The sequence below is a fragment of the Bubalus kerabau genome, chromosome 19 (assembly GCF_029407905.1).
Source record: "Bubalus kerabau isolate K-KA32 ecotype Philippines breed swamp buffalo chromosome 19, PCC_UOA_SB_1v2, whole genome shotgun sequence".
Lineage (NCBI taxonomy): Eukaryota > Metazoa > Chordata > Mammalia > Artiodactyla > Bovidae > Bubalus > Bubalus kerabau.
Genome location: NC_073642.1, coordinates 32,268,667 through 32,296,419, shown reverse-complemented (window position 1 = coordinate 32,296,419; position 27,753 = coordinate 32,268,667). Strand labels below are relative to the sequence as shown.

The 27,753-nt window shown below is 42.0% G+C and overlaps 1 protein-coding gene across 9 annotated transcripts in view; it reads left to right on the top strand.

Moving 5' to 3' along the window:
• SCAPER (S-phase cyclin A associated protein in the ER) overlaps positions 1–27,753 on the top strand; it is a 413,812-nt gene that overhangs the window by 326,536 nt on the left and 59,523 nt on the right. For 8 of the 9 annotated variants that reach the window (XM_055556199.1, XM_055556197.1, XM_055556200.1 and 5 more), the window contains 2 exons: positions 39–271; positions 16,892–17,047. In XM_055556199.1, coding sequence (XP_055412174.1) covers positions 39–271; positions 16,892–17,047 — 389 coding nt within the window. Of the gene's footprint in view, positions 1–38; positions 272–16,891; positions 17,048–17,967; positions 18,215–27,753 lie in introns of those variants that run through there. The other variant, XM_055556201.1, reaches the window with a different exon arrangement.

Genomic DNA, 27,753 nt, shown 5'->3' with positions numbered 1-27,753 from the left:
GTTTTATTGAAATACAATACTGTATTTTTTCCATCTAGGTTTATGTTCCAGATGAAAATAATGCTATTTTGGGAAGAAATACAAATAAGCAAGTTTTCGAAGGCTTGACAACTGGACTTCTCAAAGTCAGTGCTGCGGTTTTTGGCTGCCTGATTGCCAATCGACCAGATGGAAACAGCCAGCCAACTACACCAAAAATATCAACACAGGAAATGAAAAGCAAACCCTCACAAGGTGATGCTTTTAACAGTCGAGTTCAGGACCTCATCAGGTAAATTTCTAGATTTCTTAAAACTTGTTGGTTTAAAAAAAATATTTTAAAATAATTTTAAGTCTCAGGGCCCATGTAATGGCAATTGTTCTCACACCATCCACAAATTCCTGACAGAAAATATACCACATTTTGTAGAGAGAAGGAAAATCCTATTAATGAAAAGCAGTATAGTTAAAACTCATCTGTCATTCTTGGTATTTAATATTCAATATTAGAATAGGTAGTTTCCAAGCTTTTTATAACTGTTTTTGCTGTCAACTCTTTCCAACTCAAAGAATTTCTAAGAATTCCCCTATCTCAGGTCATCTCTGCTTATAAATTTGGTTCAGATTTTAAGTACTCATAATAGCTATCATTAATTGTAGCACCCATTATTAGTAATGTATTGTGTTGTTGTTTAGTTGCTAATTTGTGTCTGACTCTTTGCAACCCCGTGGACTGCAGTATGGCAGGCTTCATTGTCCTTCACTATATCCCAGAGTTTGCTCAAACTCGTGCATTGAGTTGGTAGCCTCGTTTTGTCAGAACTCTCCACTATGACAAAGAACTCTCGACTCCCGGTGTGGAAAGGAACAATCTTTTAGGGGCTTCCCAGGTGCCACTAGTAGTGAAGAAGCAGCCTGCCAGTGCTGGGGATGTCAGACACAAGGGTTCAGTCCCTGGGTCGGGAAGATCCCCTGGAGGAGGGCATGGCAACCCACTCCAGTATTCTTGCCTGGAGAATCCCACAGACAAAGGAGCGTGGCAGGCTACAGTCCATAGGGTCGCAAAAAGTCTGACAGAACTGAAGTGACTTAGCACAGAAAGTGTAGAAACTCTAGAGGACAATGATATCCTCTGGATCCTCTGTAGTTTTGCCTCAAGTGACGCTAGTGGTAAAGAACCTGCCTGCAATGCAAGAGACATAATTAGATGTGGGTTTCATCCCTGGGTCAGGAAGAGCCCCTGGAGAAGGACTTGGCAACACACTCCAGTATTCTTGCCTGGAGAATCCCATGGACAGAGGAGCCTGGTGGGCTACCGTCCATAGGATCACAAAGAATTGGACACGACTGAAGTGACTTAGCTCGCACACACTCCACTATGACCCTTCCGTCTTTGGTGCCCCTGCAAGGCATGGCTTATAGTAGCTTTGTTGAGTTACGCAAGGCTGTGATCCATGAAGGGGAGTAAGGTATTGTAGTAGAGGCTTTGCAGCCCTGTAAGTGTAGGATTTCTAATTCAGACTTTGTTCAGTTCAGTTCAGTCACTCAGTTGTGTCTGACTCCTCGCATCCCCATGGACTGCAGCATGCCAGGCCTCCCTGTCCATCACCAACTCCCTGAGTTTCCTCAAACTCATGTCCACTGAGTCAGTGATGCCATCCAACCATCTCATCCTCTGGCGTCCCCTTCTCCTCCTGCCTTCAATCTTTCCCAGCATCAGGGTATTATCAAATGAGTCATTTCTTTGCATCAGGTGGCCAGAGTATTGGAGTTTAAGCTTCAGCATCAATCCTTCCAATGAATATTCAGGACTGATTTCTTTTAGAATGGACTGGTTGGATCTCCTTGCAGTCCAAGGGACTCTCAAGAGTCTTCTCCAACACCACAATTCAAAAGCATCAATTCTCTGGTGCTCAGCTTTCTTTATAGTCCAACTCTCACATCCATACATGACCACTGGAAAAACCATAGCCTTGACTAGATGGACTTTTGTTGGCAAAGTAATGTCTCTGCTTTTGAATATGCTCTCTAGGTTGGTCATAACTTTTCTTCCAAGGAGCAAGTGTCTTTTAATTTCATGGCTGCAGTTACCATCTGTAGTGATTTTGGAGTCCCCAAAAAATAAAGTCTGTCACTGTTTCCACTGTTTCCCCATCTATTTCTCATGAAGTGATGGGACCAGATGCCATGATCTTAGTTTTCTGAATGTTGAACTTTAAGCCAGCTTTTCACTCTCCTCTTTCACTTTCATCAAGAGGCTCTTTAGTTCCTCTTCACTTTCTGCCATAAGGATGGTGTTATCAGCATATCTGAGGTTATTTATATTTCTCCCAGCAGTCTTGATTCCAGCTTGTGCTTCATCCAGCCCAGCGTTTCTCATGATGTACTCTGCATATAAGTTAAATAAGCAGGGTGACAATATACAGCCTTGACATACTCCTTTCCCTATTTGGAACCAGTCTGTTGTTCAAACTTTGTAGGTAAGGAAATTGCTCAGCGGGGTTAAGTGCTTTGCCCAAGGTTATGTAATGAATAAGTTTAAAATTTAAATAGGAGAATTGAGACTGAAACTCAGGTCTATCTAGACTTCCAACAGCTGTGTATTTTCCTCTACACAAATGTGGCAATTTCTAACACCTGTTTAAGGTCAACCCTGTTTCCTTCCATGGTCACCTTTTCTCCAGGGAAATTTATTCCTACTCTGACATTCAAATTCTTTTTCCCTGGTGAATCTGGAATCAGATAGGACATTTAATTTCCCAACAGGATTCCATCTGGTGTTAATCAATTACCTGTCCCACCTAGCAGAAACTCCTCTGTGATCTGCACTGATCTCTGACTCCCAAAACCCATGCAATTTGTTACTCTTTGAAGCTTATAGTAGGTTAATAGGAGAAAGAGAATGCCCTCTTCTGCATTTGCTTCTTTCTCAGTTCATAAATTTCATCTCGTCTCTTGTAGTGCTTTCTTGGAAACAGTTGTTTCATTCAGGATCTTTCTTACCCTTGATTACTTTGTTAACTTGTCCCTTGCAGCCGCCTGCCCTCTCTCCCCAAGCATATTTATTGCTCGAGAGTACTAGGCAGGCCCTTTGGGTCCACAGACCATTTATCATGCAGCACTTGACTTTGACCCTCCCTGGCCTTTCTCTCTGTTGCTTGATCTCATTCAATTTCCCCATGTCCTTTTGGTTTGTAGAACCTGGCCCTCCCTGCTGATAAATGCCATTGAGTCCCGGCATCCTCCCTTGGGCTACTGTGTGATGCAGCAGCCCTGCATTCTTGTCATCCAGACAACTCAACTACAGTGAGGCAGAAGGCTCAGCCAAATGCTTCAGTGCAATTCCAATGGGCCTTCCAGGAGACAGTACCTACATTTTTACACTTATTATTATAGTTACCAGAGCCTTCATTAAAAAAAAAAGGTTACTGGGGGGAAAAATAACAGTGATGATCTGCCAAACCAAATAATTCATGTAACTTTAAAAGGATGATAGGCAGTTACAGTGCTTCAGAGCAAAACGATGTCACTCTATCTGGCTTGAACCACTTTTGGTAAATATTGTTTTCCTGTAGATAATGTATTGCTAGCTGGCTTGATGATCCCTGTGTGCAGGACCACAAACTCTATCTCAGATCTTCCTAGTGAAGCAAGCAGAATATATGTAAATAGTCTCATGCTTTCTTTCTCACCTTCTCAAATATGAACCGACAGGAAATCTCACTCCACTCCCTGCTGCAACCTGCACCTTTTTTGTTGGTTTATAAATCTCTAGCATTGCAAAGTTGTGAGGGAAGCGTTCCAGCACAGTTTTTGGCACTGCTCTCTTGCCTGTACCACTAAGGTAGAGCTGGAAGAGGGTACATCACTCTGACGTATGTCCCTTTTCTCTTCTTATCTGGCATGGAAGAGTCAAGGGGGTTTTCTAACCGAGATGAGGTAATAACAGTGTTTATTCTCCCTATTTTAGAAGGTTCAGTCAAGTTTCTAGCCCTAAGAGAGCCTCAGAAATATCTTATCACCTCAAAATATTGCCACTTGTACTCACTTTATGCCAGACACTTTACAAGGTCCTGGGATACAAAAACAAATTAAAAAAAAAAAACCTTTAACAGAATATCCAAATAGTATCTTTTGGCTATAAAACATTGGAATTTTTTTGTAAGATGCAAATATTGGCAATTTCAAGTGTTTAGCATAGTTCTAGGAAAGCAGTATTATGTATAGGACAGAAACAAAATGCAATGTGAAAAAACAAACTGGTTTGAAATTTGCCAAGGAAATGGGTCAGTCCTGAAGCTCTGCAATTCGGTTTTTTTCCTGGCTTTATTGAGATATGGGTGGACATATATAGCATTGTGTAAGTCTAAGATGTACAAGGTGATGATTTGTTACACATATATATATAGGGTAAAATGATTAGCACAGTAACTGTTAGTTAACACCTCCATCACCTTACATAATTGCCTTTTGTGTGTGTGTGTGTACTGAAACATTTAAGAGCTACTGTTTAGCAAGTTTCAAGTAGGTAGTGCAGTACTGTAGCTTTTAGTCACCATGCTGTGTGTTACATTCCTAGAACTTACTCATCATATAAATGTAAGTTTGTACCCTTTAACCAGCATCTCCCCCTTTCCCCTACCCACTGCCAGCATTGGGCAGCAACCATTCTACTGTTTCTGAGAGTTCAACCCTTTCAGATTCCACGCAGTATTTGCCCTTTAACTGTCTGACTTATTTCACATAACATAATGCCTTCAAGGGCAACCCATATTGTTACAAATTGCAGGATTTCCTTATTTTTTTATGGCTGAATAATATTTCATTTTATACACACACACACCACTTTGCAGGTGTGCTCAGTTGTATCCAACTTTATGGAATTTTCCAGGCAAAATTACTGGAATCGGTTGCTGTTTCCTCCTCCAGGGGATCTTCCTCACCCAGGGATCAAACCAATGTCTCTTGCATCTCCTGCACTGGTAGGCGGATTCCTTACCACTGAGCCATCTGTGTGTGTATACGTAGTCGCTCAGTTGTGTCCAGCTGTTTGCAACTTCGTGGACTCTAGCCTGCCAGGCTCCTTTGTCCATGCAGATTCTCCAGGCAAGAATACTGGAGTGGGTTGCCATGCCCTCCTCCAGGGGATCTTCCCAACCCAGGGATTGAACCCAGGTCTCCCACGTTTCAGGCAGATTCTTTACCATCTAAGCCAACAGGGAGGCCCATGAATACTGGAGTGGGTAGCCTCCAGGGTCTCTTCCTGCATTGCAGGTGCATTCTTTACCAGCTGAGCTACCCGGGAAGCCCTCTGAGCCACCTGGGAAGCCCTATATACAACTTTACCACTTTTCTTTATCCATTCATCTGCTGATGGACACTTAGCTACTCTGGATAATGCTGCAGTGAACATGAGAGTGCAAGTATCTCTTTAAGATAGTGATTGATTTCCTTCAGATATATACCCAGAAGTGGAATTGACAAATCATACGGTGCTTCTGTTTGTAATCTTTGGAGGAATGCCACACTGTTTTTCATAGTGACTCTACAAATATACTTTCCCACCAACAGTGTACAAAGTTTCACTTTTGTCTCTACATCCTGCCAATATTATTTCCTGGTTTTTAGGATTTCTTTTTTGTTTGTTTTTTATAATAACCATCCTAACAGGTATCAGGTAGTGTGTCATTGTGGTTTTGATTTGTATATCCCTGATGATTAGTGATGTTGAACATCTTTTCCTATATCTGCTGGCCATTTGTATCTGTTCTTTGGTAAAACATCTATTCATGTGCTTTGCCTATTTTTAATTGAATTATTTGTATTTTTACCATTGCGCTGTAGGAGTTACTACAACAATTTGGAAAACATAGAAGATCACAATGCATTTTTTAATATACAAGCATTGTCTTTAATCCCACCACCCAAAGATAACCACTGGTTTTAATTTTGGTTTTGGTGTACATATATGTGGTTATTTTATGAAAACAAATTGTAATACTTATACATACTTTTTATGTCATACTTTTTTCGTCATACTTTTTAATTTATTTTTTTCCAAATCAACAGAAACTTGCAAATGAATTTCTACTGGCTTTCCAAGCATTTGATTATGTGGCATTGATTTGCTTCATGCATGTGTGCTAAGTCATTTCAGTCATGTCCAACTCTTTGTGACCCTATGGATTGTAGCCTCACCCCTCTGTCCACAAGAATTCTCCAGGCAAGAATACTGGAGTAGGTTGCCATGCCCTCCTCCAGGGGATCTTCCCGACCCAGGGAACAAACCCACACCTCTTATGTCTCCTGCATGGGCAGGCCACTTCTTTACCACTAATGCTACCTGGGAAGCCCAAGGTGATTTGCTTCAGGTGACCTATTACTTAAATAGGTTTATTCTAGTATTTTACTATTATAGATAACACTGTAAAGAATATCTTTCCCTGTAATTGATTATTGTTTTCTATTAAACTTTGAGAAGTATAATCTGGGGTCAAAGAATGTGTATTAAGGATTTTGATCCAAACTGCCAAATTGTCCTACGTGGAGAGATCAAATTGCCAACATCCGCTGGATCATGAAAAAAAGCAAGAGAGTTCCAGAAAAACATCTGTTTCTGCTTTATTGACTATGCCAAAGCCTTTGACTGTGTGGATCACAATAAAATGTGGAAAATTCTGTAAGAATTGGAAATACCAGACCACCTGACCTGCCTCTTGAGAAATGTGTATGCAGGTCAGGAAGCAACAGTTAGAACTGGACATGGAACAACAGACTGGTTCCAAATAGGAAAAGGAGTATGTCAAGGCTATATATTGTCACCCTGCTTATTTAACTTACATGCAGAGTACATCATGAGAAATGCTGGGCTGGAAGAAGCACAAGCTGGAATCAAGATTGCTGGGAGAAATATCAATAACCTCAGATATGCAGATGACACCACCCTTATGGCAGAAAGTGAAGAGGAACTAAAAAGCCTCTTGATGAAAGTGAAAGAGGAGAGTGAAAAAGTTGGCTTAAAGCTCAACATTCAGAAAATGAAGATCATGGCATCCGGTCCCATCACTTCATGGGAATTAGATGGGGAAACAGTGAAAACAGTGTCAGACTTTATTTTGGGGGGCTCCAAAATCACTGCAGATGGTGATTGCAGCCATGATATTAAAAGACACTTACTCCTTGGAAGGAAAGTTATGACCAACCTAGATAGCATATTCAAAAGCAGAGACATTGCTTTGCCAACAAAGGTCCATCTAGTCAAGGCCATGGTTTTTCCAGTAGTCATGTATGGATATGAGAGTTGGACTGTGAAGAAGGCTGAGCACCAAAGAATTGATGCTTTTGACCTGTGGTGTTGGAGAAGACTCTTGAGAGTCCCTTGGACTGCAAGGAGATCCAACCAGTCCATTCTAAAGGAGATCAGCCCTGGGTGTTCTTTGGAAGGACTGATGCTAAAGCTAAAACTCCAATACTTTGGCCACCTCATGCGAAGAGTTGACTCATTGGAAAAGACTCTGATGCTGGGAGGAATTGGGGGCAGGAGGAGAAGGGGACGACAGAGGATGAGATGGCTGGATGGCATCACCGACTCAATGGACATGAGTTTGGGTGAACTCCGGGAGTTGTTGATGGACAGGGAGGCCTGGCGTGCTGGGATTCATGGGGTCGCAAAGAGTCGGACACGACTGAGTGACTGAACTGAACTGAACTGAGAGATTACATATGAGTATGTCCTTTTACCTTCAGCCTAGACAGTGTTGAATAGCATCATTCTTTTGAGTCTTAGCCAGACTGAGAGGTGAAAATATTTCATTTCTTTATATTAGTAGTGATACTGCACATTTTTAAATGTTCATTGGCCATTTTAAATAGGACTTCCTTGATGACTCAGACAGTCATTTGTGAGTTGCCTATTCATGTACTTGCCCATTTTCCTATTGGAGGTATTGACTTTTTTAGTTGTAAAAGCTCTTGGTATATGATAAAATCATTAGGCACCTGCACAGAGGAACAACCACATGAAGAGGTAGCAATAAGACAGCCATCTGGAAACCAAAAGGAGCAGCCTCACAGGAATCTAACCCTGCTGGCACCTTAATCTTGGCTTTTTTGGCCTCCAGAACTTTTCTGAGATATGGGTGGAATATACTAAAGAACAGCCAACCATCTTGTACTATGAAATGGATCCCAGTGCTGTAGATGATACTCCTATTTGTCAGGATCAGTGTTCATTCCCTGTGGTAAATGCTCCATTTACAAGGTCTTCATTCATTGTTTGTGAACTTATTGTGCCATCAAACAGATGGCCTCACTAGAAGCCCAAATAGTAACTATCCATAGACAAGAACCACTGTGAAAACTCAGAATAAACAAAGTGAGTAAGCCTGAAGCATCTGCCACTGGACCTCAGAGACCAAGAAGTGCCTCATTAGAAGGGTAAGAGGAGCAGGTACACACTGTGCTCCCACAGGCAGCACAGTGCTGCATGCAGCCCCAGCCTGTGGTTCCTCCAGTACTAAGGAGCCCAAATGCACATCTAGCTCCCCCAGCCTGTGGTTCCTCCAGTACTAAGGAGCCCAAATGCACATCTAGCTCCCCCAGCATTGTGGGACACTTCCACTTTGGTCTCACCTAACAAAGATTACTGGGGGAATCTGCAGGGCTTGACCACTGGGGAGCAAATAGAACAGGGGAGTGTGGTGCTTCAGCACTCAGATCTTGGTGGACTGTGCTCCTGGCTACCGTGGTGCCCAAGCAGAGATCCCAGGCAGCAGCTCTGCCCATATATGAAGTTGAGCTGTAGCCCCATCTGGTCAGGGAATTCACTTGGCAGTTCTGCTGTTTAGGGTCCCCAGGCTGTATCAGCTATAGAGCTTGTTTTACCACGTAACCTGGGCAGGAAAGCAGGTCATCATCTGTGCCCTCTTGCTCAGCATTGCCTTCATTTCTGACCATACAGGAAGGTCAGCTATGGAAGCTAGGCAGCTGCAGAGTCCAAACTACAGCCCTGTTCAGGCAGGGAGTCAAGCCAGCAGCCGTGTCCAACTGTTGAGCTCAGCTTCTGACCCCACATAACCAGGAAGACTGAACAGTAACCTTGGGAAACCTCAGAACCCAGCTATGGTCCCATCCTCAGCTGCAGAGCATAGCCTGCACCCCACCCTATAATGGAGCCTGGACAAAATTCTTTTCAACCACAGAGACAGTTTCTAGACCCACCCATCTATGAGATACAACTGGAGACCGCTTCCAACCAGAGAGGCCAGCCAGCAGTCTTGCTCAATAGCAGAGCACAGCCAGCAGCCTGATCAAGAAGCCCAGCCTATGGCACAGCCTTTCAGAATATTGAAGAAAAAACTGCCAACCAAGAATGCTGTACTCAGCAATGCTGTCCTTCAGGAATGAAGGAGAAATAAAGACTTCCTCAAACAAAAAAAGCAGAGGAAGTTCATCACCACTAGACCTCCCTTACAAGAAATACTATAGGGCATTCTTCAGGTTTAAAGAAAAAGGTGATAATTAATAAGATAAAAACATATGGATGTGTAATACTCACTGGTAATGCTAACCATATAGTCAAAATCAGAGCTCTGGTATTATAATGGTGATACATAAAATTCACTTACAAGCTAGTTTGAAAGTGAAAAATCAAATGTAATAGATATAACCATAACCACAGAAATTTGTTATTGAATGAACACTATAAAAACATGTAAACTGTAACATGAATAACCTGAAATATGAGGAAGGAGAAATAAAAATACAGTTGACTTTTAAACAACACAGGTCTGAAATGTGCATGTCCACTTACATCCAAGTTTTTATTTTAATAAATACTATAAAGTTGGACTGTGAAGAAAGGTGAGTGCTGAAGAATTGATGCTTTTGAACTGTGGTGTTGGAGAAGACTCTTGAGAGTCCCTTGGACTTCAAGGAGATCCAACCAGTCCATTCTAAAGGAGATCAGCCCTGGGATTTCTTTGGAAGGAATGATGCTAAAGCTGAAACTCCAGTACTTTGGCCACCTCATGCGAAGAGCTGACTCATTGGAAAAGACTGTGATGCTGGGAGGGATTGGGGGCAGGAGGAGAAAGGTACAACAGAGGATGAGATGGCTGGATGGCATCACCGACTCGATGGACATGAGTCTGAGTGAACTCCGGGAGTTTGTGATGGACAGGGAGGCCTGGCGTGCTGCAATTTATGGGGTCGCAGAGTCAGACACGACTGAGCAACTGAACTGAACTGAACTGATAGTACTACACAGTCTGTAGTTGGTTGAGTCCACAGGTGCAGAACCAAGGATATGGAGTGCCAATGATGGGACTTGAGCATCGGTGAATTTTGGTATCCACAGCAGGTCCTGGGACCAATCCCCCACAGATACTGAGGGACAACTGCATAAATTTTCTGTATGCTGTCAAACTTACCAACTTAAAGCAGAATGTAATATACACCACAACTTCCTTATCCATTCATCTGCCAGTGGACATCTAGGTTGCTTCCATGTCCTGGCTATTGTAAACAGTGCTGCAGTGAACGCTGGGGTACATGTGTCTCTTAAGGCAGTGAAAGAGACACAGATGTAGAGAACAGACTTTTGGACTACATAGGAGAAGGTAAGGGTGGGATGATATGAGACAATAGCATTGAAACATGTATGTTACTATATGTGAAACAGATGACCAGTGCAAGTTTGATACATGAAGCAGGGCACTCAAAGTCAGTTCTCTGGGACAACCCAGAGGGATGGGGTGGGGAGGGAAGAAGGAGGGGGGTTCAGGATGGGGGTACACATGTATGTGCACCCGTGGCTGATTCATGTCAATGTATGGCAGAAACCACCACAATATTGTAAATTAATTATTCTCCAATTAAAATTAACTAATTAAAAAAACAGAATGCAATAAAAAGATTTCCCAAAGAAAAATCTATAGTAGATACACTTAGTATAAAGAAGTCAAAGCATACAGTCCCAAAAAGTGATCAGATCACAAGTGAAGACAGCAAGAAAGGGAACACAGGTCAAGGGAGCTACAAAATAGAAAATAATTAGTGAAATATCAATAGTAAAGTCCTTAGCGACCAGTAATTACTTTAAAGGTAAATGGATTAAATTCTCCAATCAAAAGACACAGAGAGGCTGAATGATAAAAACAATATCCCACAACATACTCACTTTAAGAGACTCATTTTAGCTTTAAAGACACAAAGACTGAGAGCAAAGGGGTGTGTGTATTTCAAAGAAATGGTAACCAGAAGAAAGGAAGAGTAGCTATATTTATATCAACAAAAATAGATTTTAAGCTAAAAATGGTTAAAAGAGACAAAGAAGATCATTATATAATGATAGAGGGGTCAATCCACCAAAGATACGACAGTAAGTAATTATTTATGCATCCAATGTTAGGGCCCCTGAATATATAAAACTGATACTAACAGAACTAAATGGAGAACAACAATACAGTAATATGTGGGGACATTAATACCCCACTCTCAACAATAAATTCCTAGAGAAGGAAATGACAACCCACTCCAGTATTCTTGCCTGGGAAACCCCATGGCCAAGGAGCCAGGCAGGCTACAGTCCATGAGGCTGTGAAAGAGTCAGACATGACTTAGCAACTACACAGCAACAAGAAACACCCAACAATTATACATAGATCTTCCAGACAGGAAATCAATAAGGAAACAGCAGATTTAAACAGCACTTAGTCCAAAAGGACCTAATAGACATATATAGAGCACTCCATCCAACAGCAGCAAAATATATATTGCTCTCAAACACACATGGAACATTTTCAAGGATGAATCCTATGTTATGCCACAAAAGAAGTCTCAGCAATCCAAAAACATAGAAATTATATCAAGTATCTTCTCTGATCAGTGGGGTGAAACTAGAAAACAGTAATATTTTGTAATCAATACACAAATCATCACATTGTATACCTAAACTTAAAGGATGTGTATATTAACTGTATCTCAATAAACCTGGGAAATAAAACATTAACCCTTATCTTACAGGTTTCAAATGTTCTTTTGGTTTGTCATTATTCTCTTCAAAAATATTTAAATTTTCTATGAGTTTATGTGACATGAGTGCAATTGTGCGGTAGTTTGAGCATTCTTTGGCATTGCCTTTCTTTGGGATTGGAATGAAAACTGACCTTTTCCAGTCCTGTGGCCACTGCTGAGTTTTCCACATTTGCTGGCATATTGAGTGCAGCACTTTCACAGCATCATCTTTCAGGATTTGGAATAGCTCAACTGGAATTCCATCACCTCCACTAGCTTTGTTCATAGTGATGCTTTCTAAGGCCCACTTGACTTCACATTCCAGGATGTCTGGCTCTAGGTGAGTGATCACACCATCGTGATTATCTGGGTCGTGAAGCTCTTTTTTGTACAGTTCTTCTGTGTATTCTTGCCATCTCTTCTTAATATCTTCTGCTTCTGTTAGGTCCATACCATTTCTGTCCTTTATCGAGCCCATCTTTGCATGAAATGTTCCTTTGGTATCTCTGATTTTCTTGAAGAGATCCCTAGTCTTTCCCATTCTGTTGTTTTCCTCTATTTCTTTGCATTGATCGCCGAAGAAGGCTATCTTACCTCTTCTTGCTATTCTTTGGAACTCTGCATTCAGATGTTTATATCTTTCCTTTTCTCCTTTGCTTTTCGCTTCTCTTCTTTTCACAGCTATTTGTAAGGCCTCCCCAGACAGCCATTTTGCTTTTTTGCATTTCTTTTCCATGGGGATGGTCTTGATCCCTGTCTCCTGTACAATGTCACGAACCTCATTCCATAGTTCATCAGGCACTCTATGTATCAGATCTAGGCCCTTAAATCTATTTCTCACTTCCACTGTATAATCATAAGGGATTTGATTTAGGTCATACCTGAATGGTCTAGTGGTTTTCCCTACTTTCTTCAATTTCAGTCTGAGTTTGGCAATAAGGAGTTCATGATCTGAGCCACAGTCAGCTCCTGGTCTTGTTTTTGCTGACTGTATAGAGCTTCTCCATCTTTGGCTGCAAAGAATAGTTTTCATTCCAATCCCAAAGAAAGGCAATGCCAAAGAAGGCTCAAACTACCGCACAATTGCACTCATCTCACACGCCAGTAAAGTAATGCTCAAAATTCTCCAAGCCAGGCTTCAGCAATATGTGAACCGTTAACTTCCTGATGTTCAAGCTGGTTTTAGAAAACGCAGGGGAACCAGAGATCAAATTGCCAACATCCGCTGGATCATGGAAAAAAGCAAGAGAGTTCCAGAAAAACATCTATTTCTGCTTTATTGACTATGCCAAAGCCTTTGACTGTGTGGATCACAATCAACTGTGGAAAATTCTGAAAGAGATGGGAATACCAGACCACCTGATCTGCCTCTTGAGAAATTTGTATGCAGGTCAGGAAGCAACAGTTAGAACTGGACATGGAACAACAGACTGGTTCCAAATAGGAAAAGGAGTACGTCAAGGCTGTATATTGTCACCCTGTTTATTTAACTTCTATGCAGAGTACATCATGAGAAACGCTGGGCTGGAAGAAGCACAAGCTGGAATCAAGATTGCCGGGAGAAATATCAATAACCTCAGATATGCAGATGACACCACCCTTATGGCAGAAAGTGAAGAGGAACTAAAAAGCCTCTTGATGAAAGTGAAAGTGGAGAGTGAAAAAGTTGGCTTAAAGCTCAACATTCAGAAAACGAAGATCATGGCATCCGGTCCCATCACTTCATGGGAAATAGATGGGGAAACAGTGGAAACAGTGTCAACTTTATTTTTCTGGGCTCCAAAATCACTACAGATGGTGACTGCAGCCATGAAATGAAAAGACTCTTACTCCGTGGAAGGAAAGTTATGACCAACCTACATAGCATATTCAAAAGCAGAGACATTACTTTGCCAACAAAGGTTTGTCTAGTCAAGGCTATGGTTTTTCCTGTGGTCATGTATGGATGTGAGAGTTGGACTGTGAAGAAGGCTTAGTGCCAAAGAATTGATGCTTTTGACCTGTGGTGTTGGAGAAGACTCTTGAGAGTCCCTTGGACTGCAAAGAGATCCAACCAGTTCATTCTGAAGGAGATCAGCCCTGGGTGTTCTTTGGAAGGAATGATGCTAAAGCTGAAACTCCAGTACTTTGGCCACCTCATGCAAAGAGTTGACTCATTGGAGAAGACTCTGATGCTGGGAGGGATCAGGGGCAAGAGGAGAAGGGGACGACAGAGGATGAGATGGCTGGATGGCATCACTGACTCGATGGATGTGAGTCTGGGTGAACTCCGGGAGTTGGTGATGGACAGGGAGGCCTGGAGTGCTGCGATTCATGGGGTCGCAAAGAGTCGGACACGACTGAGCGACTCATCTGATCTGATCTGATGAGTTTATGTACTGTATCAACCTATACCTTACAAAATTATCAATACCTGTGTACCAACTTGACATCATTTTTCAGTAACTGATAACATTTTTCCATATTATCTTATATCTTTTTTCATACTGGTAAGAAACCAAATGTGGCAGGTACAGCTAACTCCCCATCTACATTCCTTTCCTTTACATAGTGATTTATCTCTTGAGAGAGTTAGAGTATGTGTATATAGTTCCCATGCACTTTTTATATTATTTGTATATAGGTATGTGTAATATATATGTGTATAGTGTATATATATTTATATATATTCATATAATAAACATAAACATTTCTGGTTTTGTATGTGTTTAAAATTTACATAAATGCTATCATACAATTCTTTCAGTTTCTATTTTCACATAACATGTTGAGATTTATTTATGTTGATGCATATAATTCTGATTAATTCATTTTAACTGCTCTAGACATTTTTTTAAATGAATAAATACCGAGTTTGCACACCTATTTGAGGGCAGTAGTTTCTATTTTTTCACTATTTCAAGCAATGATACAGTGAATATCCTTGTATAAGCTTCTTTTGCACCTGTATGGGAGTTTCTCAAGTGCATATGCCTACAGTAAGAATTTTGAATCCTATGATAAATCCATGTTCAACTTTACCAAGTAACATCAAATTGTTCTCCAAAGAGTACACTTCCCATTAGTAAAGGATAGGTGTCCCATTTCCTCATATCCTTATCAGTGTTTATGTTAACATACGTAGTGATTTTTATCAGTCTAATATTTGTGAAATGGTATTTTATGTTGTGTTAATTTTTCATTGTATTTACGACTAGTAAGTATGCATGCATCTATTTTTAAAATACTGCCATTATTACTACTAGTAACAATAAAACTAATTATAAAATATATCAAGTTCTTTGCATGTATTAGCTTATCAGTCACTTATCACAAGAACCTTCTACTAACACTGTCACATCAAAAAGAAAACAGATTAAGAAGGGCAAGGTAATTTGCCCATGGTCATCCAGAAACTTGTGGGACAAGGGTTTAATATGTCAATATGTCATTTTCCTTTATTGTAAGATAATAGGGCTGGTGGTCATCATTTCATATTTTCCAATTTTAAAACTGTGGGAGATGCTCAGCAACCAGATGAATATATTTCCTAACATAAAAAGAGAAAGGGAACATTATTTTATGCCTTGTAAATAGTAAACTTAAAAGAGGCTACCAACATGAATTATTCATCAGATTCTCCTTCCTTTTACAAAAGAAGTGTATTAGTAAATGAATAGTGATAGGGATTTTAGTGCACTTACAAGCAGAAGCATCAGTTCCTTTGCACATATCACTGAAAGATTGTATGTGTTGATTTTCAGAACTGCTGTATTCAGAGTCCTTCACTTTTCATATATGGAATGCAGTAGCACTGAATTGGTATAAAATCTCTAAGCTAAGGCTGATTTATCTACAAGGTACTTTATAGTCTTCAGATATTTTCAATTATTTCTGCTTTGTGGACTAATAGCTACTATTGTTGATCTGGGTTAATAAACAGTTCTAGAAAACTGTTTAATAGACTGAAAAGATGAGAGTAACTTCTTAAGTGATATTGTCAACTCTCAGAACTGGTACTTTTCATAACAGAGGGCAATTGGATTCTTGCTGCTTGTTATACTCTTTAATGGTGATAAGGTTTTTAAAAAGTAGAGAATCTACAGTGGCATTGAAAGTTTAGGTTATAACAAGAGTGCCTAAGTAGCATCATCCTGAATCTTTGCATTCTAGTGAATTTAGCTCCTAGTACTTTATGAAGTATTCCTTTTCAAGAGTATAGAGATCCTTATAAATCATTTCAGTTATTGTCAGACTCTAGACTGGTGTGACTTCACTTTCACTTTTCACTTTCATGCACTGGAGAAGGAAATGGCAGCCCACTCCAGTACTCTTGCCTGGAGAATCCCAGAGATGGGGGAGCCTGGTGGGCTGCAGTCTATGGGGTCGCACAGAGTCAGACACGACTGAAGCGACTCAGCAGCAGCAGCAGCAGACTGGTGAGAATGATCAGATAATCACTTTCTTGAAGAAAATAGCATTAGAGTAGCCAACAGAAGTAAACAGAACCATTCATAGAAATAACTGATTATTCAGGGATAAATCTAAGGAAATAGTTGCGTAAGATGTTGTATTCAAACCTGTGTTGTCTTTGCTTGTTAGAAAGGCCTAAGCCTATGTTTATTAAGGTTTCTCTTTGAAGGTGAGGGCTTCCCTGGTGGCTCAGCCAGTAAAGAATCTGCCTGCAATGCGAGAGACCTGGGTTCAATCCCTGGGTTGGGAAGATGCCTGGAGAGGGGAACGACTACTCACTCCAGTGTTCTGGCATAGAGAATTCCAGGGACAGAGGAGCCTGGGAGGCTACATCCATGGGGTCACAAAGTCAGACACGACTGAGCAACTTTCACTTAAACTTTTTGAAGGGAAAGATGTTACCAGGCTATGCACATTGGTAACACATATTTGTCCCCACATCTAGCTACGTGGTGAACATCGGCCTGATCGACAAGCTTTGTGGCTGCTTCCTCTCGGTGCAAGGCCCAGTGGATGAGAATCCCAAGATGGCTGTGTTTCTGCAGCATGCCGCAGGACTCTTACAGGGAATGTGCACGCTCTGCTTTGCTGTCACCGGAAGGTAAGGCCTCTACTCGATGTCAGTCTGGACTCCACTTTTGAAACATCTCTTGGACTTTGCTCATTCTGGAGTCATTTCATAGGGATGTACATGGTCATCTTGGCCTCTTTTCATATTTGTGCTACCTCTGTCCTTATTATTAGACTTGTCTAATGTTTCTTATTTTCCCTGGCTACAAGCTCCTATCGGAGCCTATTTTTCTTGTTGGTGTCATTAACTTTTCTAAAATGTCTATAAGAGACCATCCAGGCCCTCTTTCACTGAGATCCAGAGGAATCAAGTGATTTTTCTTGAGTCAGGAGGTCAGTAACATCGCCTAGACCAATCAAGTCAGATCCTCAGTATAACATGGCACAGCCTCACAGTGCCCTGACCATCACACGCTTTCAGTTACAGCCTGCTAGGTTCTTTATTTTCCCCTTTGTTCCTTCTTCCAAGGTATCTCTATGAATAAGAGAGGAGCCATCCAAAGACAATAACTCCATGAAGTCACTCATGCCCCGTGGGCATGCTTATAGCCAGTGTATCAGGAACTACTAGTAGCCTGGTTGACTCTCTAAACCCCCCACCCCATCCTGTGGACTGTCCTCAAAAGCAGTGATTTTCTAAGAGAGACAGTAACCACCTCGTGTTCTTTTCTCTCCCCACCTACCAAGAATCATTTGCAATAGTGACTCAGTGTTTCTGACAGGAATATGACATATCCCTCAGACATATTGAGGATATTCAGTAAAATAATTTTCTTACAATTAAAATCTAAATAGCACTGTATATCAATTATATATATATAATATATATAATTATATTATATATATATATATATATATATATATATGCTGTGCTGTGCTTAGTTGCTCAGTCATGTCCGACTCTTTGCGACACCATGGACTGTAGCCCGCTATGCTCCTCTTTGTCCATAGGGATTCTCCAGGCAAGAATACTGGAGTAGGTTGCCATGCCTTCCTCCAGGGGAATCTTCCCAACCCAGGGATCGAACCCAGGTCTCCCGCATTGCAGGCAGATTCTTCACCCTCTGAGCCACCAGGGAAGCCCAAGACTACTGGAGTGAGTAGCCTATCCCTTCTCCAGGGGATCTTCCCTACCCAGGAATCAAACCCGGGTCTCCAGCTGAGCTACCAGAGAACCCCATAGATATATATATATATCTGTATATATATGTGTGTATACATATAGGTATATGTAGGGATTTATCAAGAAAGAAACTATTTGAAGCTAATGAAGTCTAATTACATAAACAAATCTTATACAGCCATGTTCAGTGTACCACAGTGCTAATGTCTCTATTCTTAAAAGAGAATTTGTTTTCAGAAATTAACTTCCTCAACATTTGTTGGTCTGTTCTACATAGGACCTTGATAGCCACCTATTCTTCTTTATTCTTACCCAGTCCCTGCAGCCCCAGTCACATTTCCAGGAAGATTAAGACTGTCTTAGTGTCAAGGAAGTCAAGCACGGCCTTTAGTCACTATCACACTTAGTCTGTTCCCTCTAGAAATGTAGCCAGAGCCTACCTTCCAGGGATTTGATGAGAACTCAGGAAGGGGCTATTTGTAGGTCTGTGACCCGGGTAGGTTCCAGTAGCAGCAGTAACGGGGATCCATCCAGGGCATTGGCACCTGCCAGCTTAGAGGCCGCCATGCTGCCCAACTCGCTCTGTGCAGTAGCCTGGCCACTCCCTGGAAGGGATCCTCTCACCCAGAAGACCCTTCCAACACTGGCTCTTTTGTGTACACGCCATCATAAACCTGCCAGCATCTCAAGTCTTTGTCATCTGTACTCTTCCCTTGAATCCAAATGAATGTCACACACATAAACATTTCCATATATGGGGTGTTGTGTAGTTTGTGGGCATCAGCGTTCCCTTACACATGGATTCAGTCACTTGAAATCTGTGGAACTTGAAAGAAGCCTAAAGGTCATTCATAGCCACTCATAGGGAAAGCAGCTGAGCCAAAATAATTTTAATTAGGACCCAAGGTTCCTCTGCTGGTGTTCCCTCTTACACACATGCCTTTATATTATTCAGAATATGGGAGCATACATTGTGTTTCTTTGAAGACTTTCTCAGTTACATATATGGAGGACAGTGTCCTCTTCTCTTTAACACACACAAACATGTCCTTGTCTAGTAGACAGTGACTGAACATCTGCCCTGGACCAGATCAGATCAGATCAGATCAGTCGCTCAGTCGTGTCCGACTCTTTGCGACCCCATGAATCGCAGCATGCCAGGCCTCCCTGTCTGTCACCAACTCCCAGAGTTCACCCAGACTCACGTCCATCGAGTCAGTGATGCCATCCAGCCATCTCATCCTCTGTCATCCCCTTCTCCTCCTGCCCCCAATCCCTCCAAGCATCAGAGTCTTCTCCAGTGAGTCAACTCTTTGCATGAGGTGGCCAAAGTACTGGAGTTTCAGCTTCAGCATCATTCCTTCCAAAGAAATCCCAGGGCTGATCTCTTTCAGAATGGACTGGTTGGATCTCCTTGCAGTCCAAGGGACTCTGAAGAGTCTTCTCCAACACCACAGGTCAAAAGCATCAATTCTTTGGCACTAAGCCTTCTTCACAGTCCAACTCTCACATCCATACATGACCACAGGAAAAACCACAGCCTTGACTAGACGAACCTTTGTTGGCAAAGTAATGTCTCTGCTTTTGGATATGCTATCTAGGTTGGTCATAACTTTCCTTCCAAGGAGTAAGCGTCTTTTAATTTCATGGCTGCAGTCACCATCTGCAGTGATTTTGGAGCCCAGAAAAATAAAGTCTGACACTGTTTCCACTGTTTCCCCATCTATTTCCCATGAAGTGGTGGGACCGGATGCCATGATCTTCGTTTTCTGAATGTTGAGCTTTAAGCCAACTTTTTCACTCTCCTCTTTCACTTTCATCAAGAGGCTTTTTAGTTCCTCTTCACTTTCTGCCATAAGGGTGGTGTCATCTGCATATCTGAGGTTATTGATATTTCTCCCGGCAATCTTGATTCCAGCTTGTGCTTCCTCCAGCCCAGTGTTTCTCATGATGTACTCTGCATATAAGTTAAATAAGCAGGGTGACAATATACAGCCTTGACGTACTCCTTTTCCTATTTGGAACCAGTCTGTTGTTCCATGTCCAATTCTAACCGTTGCTTCCTGACCTGCATACAAATTTCTCAAGAGGCAGATCAGGTGGTCTAGTATTCCCATCTCTTTCAGAATTTTCCACAGTTGATTGTGATTCACACAGTCAAAGGCTTTGGCATAGTCAATAAAGCAGAAATAGATGTTTTTCTGGAACTGTCTTGCTTTTGCCATGATCCAGCGGATGTTGACAATTTGGTCTCTGGTTCCTCTGCCTTTTCTAAAACCAGCTTGAACATCAGGAAGTTCACGGTTCACATATTGCTGAAGCCTGGCTTGGAGAATGTTGAGCATTACTTTACTCACGTGTGAGATGAATGCAATTGTGTGGTAGTTTGAGCATTCTTTGGCATTGCCTTTCTTTGGGATTGGAATGAAAACTGACCTTTTCCAGTCCTGTGGCCACTGCTGAATTTTCCAAATTTGCTGGCATAAGACTCCAAGCTAAGTACTGAAGCTCCTCAGGGAACCCAGAGTCTGTCAGAGGGTCAGACTTGTGAATTAATAGCTACAATGTAATAGCTGCAGCAGAAGAGAGGGTGCGCAGAAAAAGAAATAAAGCCCTTCCAGAGGAGGTCAAGAAGGGCTTCAGTGACTAATTCGTAAAGGATCCAGAAGACAAGTGGAGGAAAGAATTCATTTGGGAGAAAGGGCATAAGGGTACTGCATGATATCCCAGGTGTTATTGGTACCTGAGGCCTATTAGGCGGTCACCTGCCAGTGACTTCCTGTATTTCACTACCTGGGGATATTCTCTGGACAAGTAGCTGTTTGCTAGAAGTACAGGAGAATTAACACCCAGGAATCACTCTCCAACAATAAATTGGTGGATAATATCCCAGCTCCACCAACCCTCAAGGGGACAATCCTGAAGTGTGTTCCTTACAATCTCTCCAAAGGGCCCCTTGGAGAGTGGTAACCTGTTCATTAACACATACTTGATTGACTTTTCTCCCTGCCCTCTTTTCCTTCTCTACTTCCTCACAGGTAAACATCATACAATCATATCTTTGTTTCAGGGTCCGTTTGGGGGACAACCCAAACTAAGAGTTATGGATATAGAAGACATTGTCTCATGTTCAGTTTGATGTGGTTTATAATAGGGTGACTGTGAAGGGTGGCAGGAGATTAGATATTCAGTGAGCTCCATAAATGTTCACATTTCCAGTATAGGATGATCACTCCTGAAAAGTATAGGAATGGCTGGAATGGCTTGAGTCTAGTAGGCTTGAGCCCACTAAAAGGAGTAGGCTTTTTATTTTATTTTTTAAAATTTATTCATTTCAATTGGATGCTAATTACTTTACAGTATTGTAGTGGTTTTGCCATACATTGACATGAATCAGCCATGTGTATATATGTGTTCCCCATCCTGAAGCCCGCTCCCCCTTCCTTCCCCATCCCATCCCTCAGGGTCATCCCAGTGCACCAGCTCCGAGCACCCTCATGCATCAAACCTGGACTGGCCATCTGTTTCACATATGATAATATACATGTTTCAGTGCTATTCTCTCAAATCATCCCACCCTCGCCTTAGGAGTAGGCTTTTTAAATGTTGAGGACCTGTGGAGACAGTGAAAACAGAGAGGAACAGATACAGTGAGGACACAGAATAAATGTAAGTGAGATGACATAAAGCTTGGTAACATGGGAGCATAAAAGGAAATGAGGACTCCAGAATGACTCCCAGGTTTCTGATGAAATTTTTGAGCGGTAGACGAGATGGTCTCCAAATTATAGGATATACACCACCATTTTCCGTGATTCTAGACATGCCTAAGATTATCCAAGCAGACCAAAGTGTGAGTGTGTGTGCATGTAGGTGTGTGTGTGAAGTTTATATATGAAACAGTAGTCCATATGTGTGTGTCTGTGTGTATGGGCTTCCCAGGTGGCACAGCTGGTGAAGAACCTGCCTGCCAGTGCAGGAGAAAAGGAGATGAGGGTTCGATCCCTGGGTCAGGAGGATCCCCTGAAGGGGAGGGCATGCCAACCCATCCCAGTATTCTTGCCTGGAAAATCCCATGGACAGGGGAGCTTGGCAGGCTACAGCCCATGGGGTCGCAAAGTGTCTGACACAACTGAAGCAACTTAGCATGCACACACACACGTGTGTGTTGTGTGTATGCTCATAAAATGAAGTATAATTATTTATATGTACATATACAACTGGATTTTAAATAAGTCAGTGATTAACCCTTAGTAGTTTTTTGTTGTTCAATCACTAAGTCATGTCTGACTCTGCAATCCCATGAACTGCAGCACACCAGACTTCCCTGTCCTTCACTATCTCTCTGAGTTTGCTCAAACTCATGTCCATTGAGTCAGTGATACCATCCAACTATCTCATCCTCTGTCACCCCCTTCTCTTTTTGCCTTAAATCTTTCCCAGCATCAGGGACTTTTCCGATGAATCAGCTCTTTGCATCAGATGGCCAAAGTATTGGAGCTTCAGCTTCAGCACCAGTTCTTACACTGAAATTCCAGGTTTATTTCCTGTAGGATTGACTAGTTTGATCTCCTTGCTGTCCAGAGGACTCTCAAGAGTCTTCTCCAGCACCACAGTTTGAAAACATCAATTCTTTGGCAGTCAACCTTCTTTAGGGTCCAACTCCCACATCCATACATGACTACTGGAAAAACCATAGCTTTGACTATATGGACCTTTGTCAGCAAAGTGATGTTTCTAGTAGTTTTTAAGAATTCTTAATCTATTTTTTCCCAGTATAATTTCCTTCCCCAACCTCAAGTTACTCAGCAGATTTCTATTAGTAAGCCTTCTTACGAAAGCAGGTCCAGGTAGTTCCCTGGCTCAATTTATACTCAATTTATTTCTTATACTACTAAGAAATTCTTAGCAGTATCAATATAATCTGCTTCTGAGACAGAGAGAAGAATGATCTCTCACTGCTTTTCTTCCTCTTTTCTTTCCGTCTTCCAGCATTTCCTGAGCACTGTCAAGCTACAGGAATACAGGGAGTTTTCCTGTCTCTTCTGATTTGTTTACCTCTAATAGTTAGAGACCATTTTGTACTACTTCCGTATCTTCATAGAAATTGTATTTCTAAATTGTGAACTAGAGTGGCCTGTTGAAAGCACTTCAACAGGGTTTCGGCACACGTTCATACCTGGGGAGAAAGGTAGCGTGGTAGTTGTTCTATCGGAGTAATTCACATAATTCTTGTTTGGGCTGTGTGGAGAAGCCAGCCAGAGCCAGAGTGTCGAGCAAGGCTTGTCCTCAAAGCCCTTTTGTGACCAACAGGAATAAGAGACAAAGGGGAGCCAGAGAAGCCTTCAAAAATTGCCTCTTGTGAACTGGCAGACCTGAGATAATTACGGACACTGATGGATAGCACAGGGCTTTGAGTAAACACTCTGCAGTCTGCCAGTGGCAGCCTTTGTGGAGGTGATTATAGCAGGTCTGCCTTTGCTCTCCCTCCTATTGTGCCCTTAATCTTCCAATTTTTTCCTAGGTTTTGTGAAAGACAATTTAGGTGTCAGAATGTACTCTGTTAATCTCTGCTTCAGTGTGGGTGGGGGAAGTACTAACTGATTATTTTTGTACCAGGCCTTGGTTTTAGACAATAACTTCCATTTCTTTAGTAAAAATTGAAATTGCAATCTTCGGGTGAAAAGGATTGATTTTATATTAGGAATACATCAGAATTTTAATATGGGAATTTTTCACCAACTATAATTTCTTGATCACATCAACAAACTTCAACAATCTGTAATACAACTTTCTGAAATGCCTGTTTAGCCTTTACTGTTGTCAGTTTTCCATTCTTGGGCCTACAAGAAGTAAAGAAAAGAGGATAGTTTTCAAATCTTGGGGCAGTGACTCAACTGCCATAATTGGCTGAGGCTCCCTGCGGCACCCTTAAGGTGCTGGCTCCTTAGCTGAACTAATGGGATCAGAACCATAATGAGTAATTACACGTTGCAACCAACACAGGTTTTTAAATGAGTCAGCAATCATTTCTAAATTCATAACTATGCAAAGTCATATAGCAGGTGGGCCAAGAAGTAGTGGGATTCAAAGTGAAAGAGTTTACAGTCTTTATGACCGCACAGATGAAAGAGAGAAACTTATAAAAATTAGCTAATTCTGATTGGTTGCAAAAAAAATGTTCTGAATTCTACAATATTTTTGCACAAAAAGAAGTCTGTTAATATGTGTATTTGTGGTTTTCCAGTTTTACATCTGTAAACGACACTGACAAAACAGATTCTAGCCAAGGTCCCTAGAAACCTGGGTCTTAAAAAGATAAGAATGATTTGTAATTTAGCCCATTAATTATGTGGATATAAATGAGTGCTTCTCAAGTGTTTAAGGGTGCTTGAAAACCATTTGTTCGAGCAAAGGTAAACTTTAACTCTGCCTGCCTGAATTATTCATTCATTCATTAGACAAATATTTATATAGTGCTTGCTCTGTGCCAGGCCCCGTGCTAGACTTGGGAGAAAACAAAAATGACTCAGACATTGATCATATCCTCAAGGAGCTGGTAAGCTAGTAAAGAAGAGGTGTATAGAAATATCCATGGTATAAGGTAGAGAGCAATACAGAAGATAGACGATAACATAGAGAAAGCACTCGGCATGCTGCTTGGCACATAGTAATTGCTTGATACATATTGGATTATCATGTCGTCATTGACAGAGTTGAGACGAGGGAGAGACCACTCTTAGTTGCAGGAATCAGCTGTTTTCTAGAGCAACTAAAATTTAATCTGGGCCTTGAAAGATAAAAAGGGTTGGGACATTTAGAGTTGAGAAAAACCTAGACAAAGAAAATAGCATAAGCAAAAACATCAAAGCAAAAAAATATGAAGAATGAACCGAGTACGTGCTTTAGCTGGATTTTGAGATGTATGTAGTGGTGGTTTTAGTACCTCCCAGGCTGTTATGATGTTCAAGTGAGATAATAAATATAAAAATACTGTGTGATATATAAAATGACCTACTGACTGTGGTGGGGACGGTGGTGTCACTAAAATCCTTTGATCAGGGGATTTCCCTGGTGGTCCAGTGGTTAAGACTCCACATTCCCAATGCAGGGGGCCCAAGTTTGGTCCCTGGTCAGGAAGCTATTAATAGATCCCATATGCCACAACTAAGAGTTCACAACTAGGACTTCCCTGGTGACTCAGTCAGTAAAGAATCTGCCCACAATGTGGGAGGCCTGGGTTCGATCCCTGGGTTGGGAAGATCCTGTGGAGAAGGGAATGGCAACCCCACTCCAGTATTCTTGCCTTGGAGAATCCCACAGATAGAGGAGCCTGGCGGGCTACAGTGCATGGGGTCGCAAAGAGTCAGACACAACTGAGCAACTAACACAACAGAACACAAGGGTTCACGTGCTACAGCTAAAAATCCCGCGTGCCGCCAAGTGAATAAATAAATCTTTTTTAAAAGCCTTTAATTGGGGCAGTGACCTACTAGGACCATATTTGGAAGTTATCATGTGAAAATGTATGGGAGCGGTCACAGGAAGTCTGGGCAAGAGACAAGAGGAATGGAAAAGAAGAGTCTTTTTCAGTCCCTCATGTATGGTGTCACCGGTGTCCCAAGCATCAGACTCCAGATGTCACCTCTGTCTCATCTGTCTTCCTTGTGAGCCAGCTCTAACCTGCTGTCGTGTTCCACCGACTGGAAGGAACCTTACAGTCACCTGACCCCAGTCTTTGGTTCAGATTTGAATCTCTTCAATAACCTTTCTCAGTTTATATTCGAGTATCTTCATTGACAGGGGACTGGGGGAGCCTATTCAGGCATTGGGCAGTTTTAACGCTTTAAAAGCCTCTCCTTATACCAAGCTGTGATGTGTCCCCTAACGCCGCCTTCTAGTACTAGTCTCGCTTACTACTTGGCAACGTTCAGACTGTCCTAACCCCACTCTTCTCCAGCCTCACCCTTCCACACACTCTCCTTTGTTTTTCTTCTTGTTCCAGTTACTGTGGCTGTGTAATAGATTACCCCAAAACTTACTGACACGAGACAACAGTCTATCCATCTCACAGATTCTTTGTGTCAGGAATTCCATCAGACGCAGGGAGAATGGCTTTCTTTGTTTCACAGGGTCTGGGCCTCAGTTGGGAGGTTGGAGTCATCTTTGTGCCTGTTCACACACGTCCGCTCTCGCCTGCGTCCTCTCCTCTCTGCACTCTCCTGCTCACTGTTTGCTAGGGGCCTTTCCCTGTGGTCTCTCTGCACAGGCCAACTTGGGCTTCCTCACAGCATGGTGACAGCTTCGAAGGAGGAGCATCCTGACAAAGGAGAGAGCCAAGTAGAAACCATGTCATGTTTTATGACCTAGGTCAGGGGTCATGCAGTATCCCACCACTGAGTTCTCTTTAGCAAAGTGGCGACAGAGTCCCACCCGGCTTCAAAGGGAAGAGAAATAGACTTCCATCTCTTTGTGGGGAATATAAACGTTCTAGAAGAGCATATGATACCAGAAATACTGCTGTGGCCATGTTTGAAACATACAGGCTGCCACATTCCAGCCTGCCCTGGAGACCAGTGTTCCCCAGTGTCCTGTTTTCATCTGTACTCTTGCCTCCTTGAACTCTCATGCTCTCTATTATCACCCTTCTCTTGGTATCTTTAGCCACTGTCCTCAGAAAAAAAGGCTTGTTAGTATTGGGGGATGGGAATTGAAGTAAATACAATAGAATTAAGCAAGTGGAACTAAAGGAAATAACATTCGTTGAACACCATTTACGTGCCCCAGGTGAAGGGCACCTCTTGAGTTATCTCCCAGCAATCCTCACACTGTCCAGGGGGTCATTACAGCCTCTAGACTTACAAGGAAGAGTGACCATCCCCATCCTTCAGGTTTGGAAAGTGAGAAGAATACAGGAATCTCTGGACTGTCTCTATATTCACAATTAAGCAAATGTTAGTAGAGAGATTTCTAAGAGATTTATCCCAGCTGGTAATAAAGCAGTAGTTGACTTGTAAGGACAGAAGGATTATCGCTTCATTGCTATGATTCACACTGTGTGTCTACTGTGTGCTAGGCACTATCCCAGAAAAAGGGGGCTGTCTTGGCCTGACCCACAGGGCCAGCATTTAGGGGCAGCCTTCACTGGCCACGACTCCCAGAGGGGATAGGACATGATGAAGGAAGTCTGTCAGTATGTGTGCAGGCTCACCAGACTTAGCATAGCAGAATCAGTCTGGGATACACTTGCAGCTGAACCCACACTGATTCTAGGACTCTGGGGAGCAGGATCTCAAGAGGAAGATCCTTTTATCGAGTTGCGTTGAAGAGCATGGGTTTGGGAGTCAGAGAAATATGAATGCTGGTCCTGCTCTCCGAGCTCTGTGACAAGTGACAGATTCTTTAGCTTCTCAATGCCTGTTTCCTCACATTATAAACATGAATTTTGCTAATTCTTCTTCAAAGAGTGGGACAAGGAAGGGGGCAGACAAGGACTAACATGTTTGTCAGCCTGACCTCCTGCCCAAGGTAGCTTTTATATATGCATTTATTATACCCCAACCTGTTCCAAAAAGAATTGAGTTGGGTTACAGAGTATGTGTGTCTTTTTATTC